At 30.6% G+C, this 12,513-nt stretch overlaps 1 protein-coding gene across 1 annotated transcript in view; it reads right to left on the bottom strand.

Annotated features, from left to right (window-relative positions):
* Positions 1-11,150, bottom strand: part of LOAG_17654 (vacuolar protein sorting-associated protein 54) — a gene marked incomplete at both ends in the record, with an annotated part of 18,939 nt that extends 7,789 nt beyond the window's left edge. The window contains 7 exons of the mRNA XM_020450316.1: positions 475-683; positions 942-1,133; positions 1,383-1,478; positions 1,602-1,782; positions 10,185-10,266; positions 10,594-10,688; positions 10,963-11,150. Of these exons, the coding sequence (XP_020306027.1) occupies positions 475-683; positions 942-1,133; positions 1,383-1,478; positions 1,602-1,782; positions 10,185-10,266; positions 10,594-10,688; positions 10,963-11,150 (1,043 nt within the window). The remainder of the gene's footprint in view (positions 1-474; positions 684-941; positions 1,134-1,382; positions 1,479-1,601; positions 1,783-10,184; positions 10,267-10,593; positions 10,689-10,962) is intronic.
* Positions 11,151-12,513: the final 1,363 nt, after the last annotated feature.

The raw sequence follows: 12,513 nt of genomic DNA on the forward strand, positions 1-12,513 counted from the left end.
AAAGATCGTTAACGCATTATTCTTATTGTAAAATCGCATTACGCGATATTACAATATCGTATGGTACAGGAAGATGTCCTCAGTTGCAAAATATTCAGCAAAGAAAGCATCAATATTATTATTATTATTATTATTATTATTATTATTATTATTATTATTATTATTATTATTATTATTATTATTATTATTATTATTATTATTATTATTATTATTATTATTATTATTATTATTATTATTATTATTATTATTATTATTATTATTATTATTATTTATTATTATTATTATTGTTGTTATTATTATTAATTATTAATTATTATTATTATTATTATTTAATAATAGGTGAAGAAAAAGCATCAATGCATCATTAAAAAAACGGAACCCTTTGAAAATCTTGATAAATTAGTAACAACGAATTAAAATGTTCCACTGAAATTACTTCGTGAAAATTAATTTATTCATAACTAAATAGATAACCTTACTACTGCAACCCTTTCCATAGCAGCTATCAATTCACCACTTAAACTTCCACAAGATATAACTGTTTTCCAAAATGCATTCGATTTCGATGCCAACTGATTGTTTAATCTCGCATCAACCAAATCGTGATAAAATTCAAGGCATTGTTGTAGCGTGTCATATGGCCTAAAATAACGGCCATTTGCTGCCTCGTATGATTCATGCATCTGAAAACTGGTTAGATTTAGATCAGCAGAAAAATGATAATCAAGGATAAAGACAGAATATACTCTTAAAAACTATTTGATATATGAAAACAGCACAAATTCTATCATAATGATGAAAAATTATATTGGGAAAGTAAAAAGGGAAACTAAAGAACTTGTGCTAGACAATTATACTAGCAGAAAATTGAGGTAGAATAATATCGTCTAATTTGAGCAAAATGTTGTTTCAAATATTTATTAAAAAATAGTTTCAAGCACCTGTAATGATTTCGAATCTTCCGAGATACTTGGCGTAGGTGATGTACCACTATCGCAAGGCTGTCGTCCCAGAAATGTTGTATACGATTTACCATCGACTTGTAAACGATCGACTTCTCCGGAAATAGGCTCCAGGAAAATTGCTTCAAAGGTGGACAAATCAGCCAATGAAAAATTTGGATCCAGAAGAATCTTCAACATCATTGATAAAGTAGATATTTATGGTAATATTTTATTTATAATAAAACTCTCCAATATGACATTTCACATTCTGGAAAGCAAACAGGTATGTAGTGCTCACAGTATGTTCAATTTCATACGTGCCAAAATCATTTACTAGCAAGCAGTAAAATATAGGTCTAAAAACATATTCGATTCTAAAATTTTTGCAAATTAAAAATACGAAAATACAAAAAATGCAGAAACAGCAGAAGCACAAACCACTGGCACATCATCAACATCGACACGTCTATCCTCTTCATGTCGTGCTAATGCACGTCGAAGTTCATATTTCGCTCTTAAACATTGACGGTGTTTCTAAAAAAAAGAACTGACGTGAAGTACAATTAAAATACGGTAATCCCAGAAAAATACTTGCAAAATAATAACAATATTAACTACTACTAAAACAATAACAACCATTCAATAACAACAACAAACCTTAGCAGTGGTTTTAAGATATTTCTTGAAATGATCTAGTGTTATAGCCGGTAAGGACACTACCGGTGATATTCGATTTTTAGGCACAAATGAATCACCCCAATGCCTAGTGAAAAAGGCATGTATTTCTGTTCGGGAACATTTTGGATCCAATAGTACTGATGACAGATTTTGAGTGAAACTAAAACAAGCAAGATAATGTTACTTCTTCATTCCTTGAATTCTTTTTTAAATTTAATAATTGTTTTCGACAGGTGATAAGAAATTATGTAAGAATCTTACAAAGCACAACACAAAGTACTGGAGATGTCAGTCCATTTGTTAACATATTGAATTATTAACTGTGTACTGATGTTTTGAAAGACTAAATACTTATACAACCATCTCATGTTTACTATTCGTCTTCATTTGATAATTTCAATGCAATTTATTGGTTTCTTTATTCATTAATTTAAAAACATGAGAATGTTTTTCTGCATTAAAAATTATTATCAATAAAATTCACTGTTTACACAGTTCAGCTGATCAACCCAAGAGATTTTGGAAAATTTTAAGGAAAAGGTTACAAGAAACTATAGTTGATATCTTCACAACTACAGTTGATAAGATACCTCCGTTACTACTCCATAATTACAGTTGATTAAGATATCTCTAGTTGATATCTCTATAAAAAATTCTCTTTACACCCTCATTTTGCGAGTTTTTCTTTTTCAGTTTGAAATTAATTGAAAAAAATAAATTCTGTATTCGAGGAGAAAGTATTCCTTCCTGATTATTATAGTTAGGAATGTTAAAATTCCATGTGGTTTATTTTCAATGATAAATTAACTTCCCGACATTCAATTATAAAAGTTTCCAATAATAAACAAGAAAAAAAGAAAAAACAACTTATAAGCAGACAGAAAAGTAATTCCTCAAATTATTTACTTCTAGTATGAGGATAATATAAATTCAGTTACCAGTTAAAAATATACAAAAACAACCTCCTGTTCCGGAAAACAGAATAAAAATGGTGACCTATATAAAAGAACGATTTGAAAATCCAGACAGATGTTTTGATTTTTTTTGTTTTTTTCGTTTTTTTTAACATGTTTTTTGATTAAAATTTTCTTTAGAAAATAATTTTCTCCTCCCATTGCCACCATCTCTTCGTCCATCAGACATGCAGTTTCAAATTTTGTATACCGAAAGTTAGAAAAATGGAACCATTTTGGGATGGTAGAGGTAGGCTAGCAGGCAGATATGTTAGTTAGGAGATGGGGGATATCGATAAATTATAACTTATAGTAAATTGTTCTATTTCATTTTTGCTTCTAAGATTTTAGCGGCAGAATTATTACGACATGCAAGTCATTATAGAGAAATTTGAAAAATCGTTAGTGATGAAGCAAGAACTGTTTACTTTTGTGATTTTTTCAGCAGATAGCAATTTTTTTCCGTAACTCATTAAGTCTCATTACAATTCAATTAACGTCCAATTTATTAAAAGAAAAAACTAAGCATAAAATAAAACCAAAAAATGCGAAAAGTAAACAAATATCTTTCATTTCTAGTATCACTTCCCACTACATCATACAAATAATCTATGCAATTTTTGCTTTTCATTTGAAGAAATTCATGTGTTATTGTTCGTCCAGTAAAAGACAAAAAAAAAAATCACTCGCCAACGAAAAGATGAAAAGCTATTCTAATTTTTTTGAAATTTCATTTCGTGATACACTTTCAAATTTTCCAAGAAAATATTTTATATTTTATATTACGGTAATAAATACCACTTCTCATAGCTCCATCATCAGCATTTTGTCAGCGAAGATGAAGAAGAGATATTTGCTCTAATTTTCAGGTCTTTCTGACATTCTTATTATAAACTTAGATGAAATCCGTTATTGAACAGTTAGAGAATCGATCCATAATCCAGAATATTTTCTAAAAAAATCAAACTTTTAAACTGATCCATCCTCTATATCACTCTCGCAAAGTATTGTATCATTTAATTCCATTACATTGAGATTGAAAAATGAACTTTGTTTTTTCCCTCAGCAGTTATTGTCACTGTTTTATATTATCATATCTAATCAAAAAAAAAATACGTAAATTTAATTCCATCTTCCTCTTTCATGATCTGTTATTGCCGTAATTTTCAAGTTATGCATATTTATGCTCAAAAGTCTCGCAAAAATCATCGTTAGTTTTCAACTAAAATTAGTTTTTACGAAAAAAAAAATGATGTCTCACTATGTCATACAAATCCATTTTGCCATATTTTTCTCTTCATCAATGCCATAATTCCAGTGCATTTGTCGTCCCGAAAGAACAGATATAAATAAATTAATTACTCTTACAGGAAAGGAACACTGAGAAAATTACTCCACTGTCTCAAAACATGTTTCAAGTTCAAGAAAAAGTATTAATTCTAGTTTTTGGATTTTAATTCTAATCTGCAGCTATCATTCTCCAGATCTGTACAATATAAATACAATTAGTGATGATTTTTTTTATTTCCTTTATTCCTTTCCATTTCTTTCTCCCTCTCTCTCTCTCTTCCTTATCATTTTTAAATGGTCAAGTAGTATTTCATTAATTCTCAGAATTTAAAGCGGAATCTAATTGGTAACATACCAGAATCACTGATACAAAATATTTGATGAATTAGGAGAGCAAGTGCGAATGGATTTAATTTTAATTTATAATAACTGCTTATTTTTCAAGCAGCGCTTATATATGAAATGGGTGCTAATCAAGTTAGGAATTAAAAAATCGGAAAAAAGAATCTGGGACTAATTCAAAATTCATATAAAATCCGAAAACTAAAATAAAAATTTAAGAGAGAGAGAGAAAACAAAACCTCTAAAAACTTTTAAACCTTAAAATTAAATCAAGTAAGAAAAGAGAGAGGAAGAAAAAAAAACCTTTAAATTCTAAGTGCCATCTCCTTGATTCAAATCTTCCATTATTTTCAGGATAATGCCAACAGCGATCATATTAAAATGGAAATAAACAACAGTCAACATACCTATGATACTACCATCAATTCCGAATATGAAATGATGAATTTCAAATCTCCAGCAACCCATTTTCTACAAAATGTACAAAATTCAAGTCTTAGACTATCAACACAGCTGAGCAAAAAATATTCTTCTTCGGCTACATTAATAACAGATACTCCTGCTATTTGTTCTTTAGATAAACAAAATTCAGATCTGAACATCCATATCCCACAACTTACCGCCTGTTATCAACATAACCGTTCGCCATCGAAGGAATTAAAAACCGTACAAACTCAGACATCTCAAATATATGAAATAACAATGGCTATTCAGCTTAATCCATGCAAACAACGTGGGAATCTATGGAAAAAAATTAGTTTTGATTTTAACTCGTTGAATTTCAAGAAACCGAGAATTTCTGTTCGAAGTCGACTTTTGCTTGATGAAGAAGAGGATTACGACGTGGAAGAAAATCGACACTTGAGTGATATCGAACTTCTCCGACAATTATATGATGAATTACGATATAAGATAAGCCAAGTGTAAGTTGTTTGAGGCAGATCTATACCAAAACGTTCCACTTATTCGTATTCGTAGAATAACAAATTAACAGAACATGCTACTAAATCAAATCAAAATAGTAAATATCAAATAGTAAAATATCAAAATAGTAAAATATGAAATAAATGCATTGAGTTAATCTATTTATAGAAATGAAATCCAAACGTGTTGTATGAAATTCCTTTAGGATAGATAGGATGTATAAAAAATTTATATCCAATCAATAAATTCATTTGTAAACATCATGTATTTGTAAAATTTCAACAGTTTTCCTATGACTGTTCGGTTTTTGTGATAATTTATTATTGCAATTAGAGATCTTCTTGCCAGTTCACAGGATCAAAAGATTGAAAAAGTGCAGACAAATGAAGGGATTAGTTGGAAAGAATGCTTTTTGGGTGAACGAATGCGAAGATGGGGCCTTTGGTTTATTATTACCTTCCTAGCTGCGATGACTATTCGAGACATTACTTTACTGGTATCACTTCAACTATATTTACAAGAAATCGAAAAAATCAAACAATATCCTGCTTTCATAGGAATTCCCCAAACAAAACATCTCCCCGAAAATACTTGGATTTCCTATGATACAATAATATCATCTTTATTCAAACTATCCCATTAACAGAAATCTCCTGATCATGTTCACAGTATTCTGGTATGAAGGATTATATGTAGGCCGTAAAGTGTGTGTAAAGCTATATAGACTGTAGTTTATAAGAAACAGAAAAACTTAAGTAATTAATTACATGAAATATTAAAAAAGAATGAGAAAAGTTATATGAAATTTAAATATTTCAAGGTAATAGAATATATGGAATATCCGAAACAATCAGATATGAATGTAATGTTCAACGAATCAATGAACATGCCAAATATTACATTTTGCATGTCAAGGCAACAGGCTTGGAGTCATCTTCCTTTCAATAGTTCCGCATTAGGTGATGAGTGGGATAGAAGAATAAAGATAAGTTGAAAGGAGAAATATTGCTTTTAGAAAGGAATTAAATAAGTGAGAATAAAGTAAACGAATAATTCTCAAAAAAAAGAAAAAACAAAAACAAAATGTCATCCTAAATATTTATTTTTTAAAAAATTCTTTCAAAATTTCAACAGAATTTTTGAAAATTTAAAAGTAACTTGTGGCTAAGTCGACTTGCCATCTCACTTTGATGATGTTGGTTTTAGTTAAGAAAAATAGTTTTCAACTACATAAACTACTTATAATTATGGTTCAGGCAGAACTCGAAAAACTGAATTGCCGAGAGAGATTTCTGAATGAAACTTGGGACTATCGGCTAGTTGTTGAAGCATATGAGGTAATCGCAACGTTGAATAGTATGGAACGAGAAACAACAGCACAAGGATCCGCTCGATCCATTAACTTTTTTCGTACTCAACCAAGACTTCAGGCTAAAAGGGCGATAGTTAAGGTTAATGAAAAGTGATATCTTCAGTTAGCCGTAACTAATTTAATTATTTGCGCTGTTATAGCACTAAAGGTAAAGATAATCATTTAGTTTGGTGTAGTGTAAAGTTAATTTTAAAGTTCAACAATATAAACTGATACTTCAGGAAGACGAAACAGATACTTAAAAATGTCAAAAAAGTTTAATATCGAAGAACCATCCTTATAGAAAGAACAAATTAGCTGAAGGCTTAGAAATTCAAGCTAATCCTGCCTGATTACAAAGTGACGTATTATGTAGACAAAGTGATCGTAGCCAAAAAAAGAAAGAAGTGTCAAAAAGACTGAAAATACAACACTACTTATAGTCCTGGTTAAATGAAATTAACCATCGTGGTGTAACATTCGAAGAACTGACTCAAAAAAGTTGGCTTAGAAATTATTAAATACTCATTACGACGATTTCAACGGACAACATTTAATGAAAGCCAAGAAATTACGACAAGATTTCGAACATCCTGGATTTCAACGATGCAATTTTGTTTTCAACCATGGTTTGACACTGATAATTATTTCGAAATAAAAGATCAGGTTTTTAATTCATCCTTATCCTTTCATTTCTTCCAGCAAATACAAAGATAATGTACTAATGATAACGGAAATACAACAAGCAAGGTAGATAAGGGATGTTATTAATTCTAGATAAGAGATTCAATCATCTTTTCTCCAGATATTTATCAAATTGTGAAAATAAAATTCAATTTCACGACAATAAAAATAGAAAAATAAGGACTGAGTAAAATTCGTGCTGTAAAACATCGCTGTAATAAAGATTAAGTCAGACTTAGCAAGATTACGATACTTTTTTATCGTAGTTATAACGATAACAGTTATGATTAGTATCTCCAGTGATGCTAAAGAATAATGTAAGTAATAAATATGAAAGGATCAAATGTATCAAATATGGCCGAAGAAACCATGATTTACCACATAATTATGAGAAAAACCTTTAACTTTCAAATTTTGAAATGAATTTTAGACAAAAATATGACTCAAACCAAATTATCTTTTCATCATTTTATCTATTCTTAGGGAAATTTCTTCACGATAATACTGTCACATAATACTGGTAACCTGGAAGATGTTAATATTCCCTGTATGTCTGTTGATTTTCATGGAAGACCCAGTTCATTGTCACGATTCATGGAAGGACAAGGTCGTGCACGAGATGGATTTAACGATGATGTATATTTTAAATTTCTTATAGATCTGAGAGTTTGTTTTTCCCTTTACACCCTTTTGCTTACGAATTATTACCATATTTATTAATCCCCCTTCATATCTCGGACATATAAGCAAGAAAATATATTTATTCGTCTATAGAGGAATTTCTAAATTCTGTATTCAAACAAACAAAACTAATTTTAAGCTATGTCTTGGTATCCAGCATGAAGTGACAGTTGACGTACGTGCAAGATATGTGATGCTTGAAAATGATGACAATGGTACAGCATGTCGTAATGGTCTAAAAGAAGGAGAAAGCGAATTCGACTGTCGATCAAGATGTCGCATGGAAATGATCAGGGTAGAATTCAATTTACGAAATATGGTCAAATAATAGAAATGGTTAAGAAAAAACTTTCTCGAAACTAAAAACGAAGTTTCGTTGCCAGTAACTAACCTATCATTGATTGCATTCGATTTCAGTTAACAAAGTATATATTTCAATGGGATTTATAGTGACAAAATTTAACCTGTATTTTTCAGGATATGTGCAAATGTACGCCCCCTACTTTGAGTTACCTTGTAAAAAATGAGAAAGAATACACTGAATTTCCAATTTGTGATTATGAAAAATGCGAAGTCGAGTGAGTATTACCAAAAACACCAAGAAAAATCGTCCAAATTTAAGATTTGCAGGATTTGAAATCAATGTCAAGATTTAAATGCACCTGATAAAATCTTCGTCCTGATAATCCATTGAAACATAATCTTATTTTAGTGTCGTGAATTTCTTTTTGGTGTTAATTGCAAAATTCATTCTTTGACGCCAGTCTTTAAATAACACAAAATCCAACGAAGCTTTAGGAATATAATCAATCTTTGGAAGCTTTAAACAATGAGAAAATAGACAAAAAGAGTAGTTTAAAATGCAACAGGTTTTCAGCATTAAGAATATTACATATTCCGATCAGCAATGCATCCGGAAATGTTATCGTTCTTGTGACCAAATTACCTACGAAGTAAGTCACGTACAACACGGCAAAATGCTTCATCGTGGTAAGTTTTCACTTAGTAAAATTGTAAGGAAACAAAATGAAATTAAGAAAACGCATCGAAAGATTCGTAGTAACAATTGAAACAGATTCCGTTCAAATTAAAACAGATTCTTGATCCAAAAAGCAAAAATAAAATTAAGAGCGATAAAATTTAAAAATCACATCCAGTACTATAATTTTTTTTTCAGACCTAACGACAATCAATTTAAATTGGGGTTCGTTTGAATATCTTACCCTGAGTCAGTACTGGGTATGGTCAATGCCAGCATTTATAGCAGCACTTGGTGGATCCATGGGAGCATGGCTTGGACTTTCAATTCTTAGTCTAATAGAGGTAAATGCACAGAACATTTGGTGAATATTAAATTTAATTCGGAATTTCAGAATTCCATTCAATAATTTCCTTATGTCTCATTTAGGGTGGCACTTATCTATATACCTTTTTGACCACAACAATCAAAAAGAAGGTTCGCGATTGAAAAACTGGAGCTGAAGCGGTCTCCAACTCCCTCTACCGAAAAAATCATTACACGGTTACAGAAAAAAGAATCAGCAAGTTTAGAAGTGCCATTGCAGAAAAAAGTCCCAAAATATATGTGAACCAAATATTATCTGCTAATTAACTGCAACTTATTTCCACTCTTTATTTTCAATTCATTTAAGTACTTTGGAACGTCAGAATTTTTGTCGATAAGGTAGTACTGAAAGCTATTGCTTATACATGTCCTTTTACAGAAAAAGCTTATAGTAAATGCCGTCAAATTATTTACCCAGTGCCTATTTGAATTAATCATAGTTCCCCCTGATTTTAGGGACCCATAAATGCAAAGTCTCGAGCTAAACCCAAATCTCTCACAATATATCTTATTCCAGTTCAAGAGTACCCAATTACTGTCACTTTCGCATCAACAAATATTTAAGCTGGCTCGGAAATTTTGTAATACTCATTTTCTATTAAAAAATTTTTAAAATGTAAAAAAAATTTAAAATAGCATTTGGTGAAGGTACAGAAAGATTTTTTCCCTAGTGTTTCCATATTCAAGTTTCCAGCACATCATTATGTCCTTGAACAAGTGAAAAGAATCTAGCAACGATATGACTGGATCTATCTCAACTAAAATAGATGATAATGTTCTATTTTCCACCTATCTCACCTTTTATTTAGCAAATTTCCATATCTGTTCAGCAGTTTTTTTAATTGTTTGTTATTTCTAATGCACAATATTTGTGTGTGCTTTATAAGATCTGGGTTAATTATTAGTCATACAATAAAAGCATTCATTTCCTCACAACTGTTCCTTGCGTTTTCTAAAATCTTTTTATATAATTATATCATATCATAGCATACCTTTGAGTGGTGAACGTTGAATTCGAAGAAGAACGCTTTTTTTTCTCTTCCGCCTTATCCATAGTTGGCTGTTTATCAAATACTAAAAATTAAAAATAAATGAAAAGCATGCTGTTAATGTATTAAATTATGCAAGAGTCACATTTCTTTAAATATTTGCTCTCTCGATGAATTTTATTGTCAATTAAGACACCAGAAGAAGATTAATTATCCGGAACACACCATGCTGCCTGGCTGTCTTAAAACATGTAAATTAAAAAAACAAATTCAAGTGTATCATTCCTTGACCAGAGAATAGACTAGTGTTAAGGTTATTAGCATTAAGGCCTAAGTTAATTGCTAGTGTTAAGGCTTTAGTTAATTTGGAAGAAACAAACAATTCCCAAACAAGAACAATGAAATAGCTCACCAAAATTGGCATGACATTTCCGGATATGAGCTTCATAATCGCGATCAGAAACACCTTCCAAGGGTAATGTTTGACAAACGCTATTTGGTCCATAACTGAAAGCATATCATTTCCTTTACGATTCCACCGCAATGTCGAAATAGACAACACACCGAAAGAATATCGATCAGTTTAGTTAATATTAAATAGATGAAACATTAGATAGAATTATTCAAGAGCTCTAACTCTGAGCTTCTCTCGGGATGACCATATATTTTTGTATCCGGTATGCACAGTTACGATGATGTCAGTAAATCCACAGAACTAAATGATCAAATATTTATGCAAATCTTCACTATTTTTGGAAAAGACAAAAATGAAAACACGTACCGACATATAAACGATCCACCTTCTTTAGTACAATGCATAGTCCGCAGATGTTGAGCAAATTCAAAACGATTAGAAAGTTTTTTCACGTCTCGAGTGCATAAATCACAATAACGTGGATATTCAGCGTGACGTAGATAGTCGTCACCTTTATGGCAACCACCTGGTTGGGTGGCTGACATTGGAAGCATTTTGTGTGTCAATTCCTATTCGGTTTAATTCGTTCCGTTGTTTAATTCTCATTAAATCCCTGAAATAATGAAATTTGTCGGTTGATTGCATTAAATTTTAATGGATTATTATTCTTATTCAACATATACAAATATCATTACAAAAACTTTACAAAATCACAGTTAGTTCAACTTAAACCACAAATTTTAAAAACTTATTGCTAAATGAATACTTCAAGTGAAATATTATTTCCATTTATTTCTAGCGATTCCGATTTCTACTTTTACTATTCATACTGATTCTATTGGATATCGTTCCTGAGAGATCCATGTAAGATTTACTGATGCATGAAATCTAACTTAGCAATAAATATTACTTCTGAATTTTGAAACAGAACTGTTTAACGGATGTCAAAGGCTTACCAGAAGTATTTTAAAAAAACAATAGATCCTGGAAGATTGATAATAAAGAAAATAAGTAGATGTAAACTATTCAAGACGGACAACCAATAACGAAACAGTCGCAATAGAAATGAAAATGGTTGTAACTACAACGAGAATACGAGGTAATTAATTAGGAGCAATTAGTAGGAGAAGAAACTAACTGTTAAATTAATTAACTGACCCACAGTATAAACTATGGATAATTACGCTAGCCGATGATAAAGTTTCGTTTGAATGCTATGAAATAACCAAAGTTTACTACGCTGCTCAACTCTTGCATTAAATCCATTAGATACCAAATGATCTGGATCGGTTTAATAGCATACTACCGTCAAAAATGTTATCAGATCATCAAGAATAAACCTGAAGTCCTCATTTCCTAAACCAGGCTGCATAAGGAGAACCGTCTGAACCGGACCCAAACCAGTTCTATACCACAACTGTTCTATACCATATTTTCAGCTCAACCAAATTTAAACTGCTCTTTTGAATTTCTGGCAGTTCCTCGTTGACCTTTTGTAATCAATCTTCTACAAAATAAACCTTCACAAAACCTTAACAATAATAATTCCAGTTCAGACATTGAGACAAAAATTATCACAACACGATAATCAAAATTGCGATTTGAAGTGTATCGAAACTTGGTTCATGTAAGATTCTTGATTCGAATTAAGGTAAATGCGTTTTTGATCCGAACGATTACTACTTGGTAGTATTATCTTTACTTGAGACTTTTCTGATGGGGGTATATATACGTGGCATTTTATCTTTCTCGTACTTGTCGTGTTCTTCCCTTTATTAAATAATTTTATGTAGTTTGCTGTAAACTGTAAACTATATCCTATATTTTTAGAGTAAGCATATGCGATAATATGCACCGAACGAGCTTGTTTTATCATTTTCAGATATATCAAATGGATTTACTTATCATTTTAGATAT

This window comes from Loa loa (genome assembly GCF_000183805.2).
Source record: "Loa loa unplaced genomic scaffold supercont3.108, whole genome shotgun sequence".
In the NCBI taxonomy this organism is placed as follows: Eukaryota; Metazoa; Nematoda; class Chromadorea; order Rhabditida; family Onchocercidae; genus Loa; species Loa loa.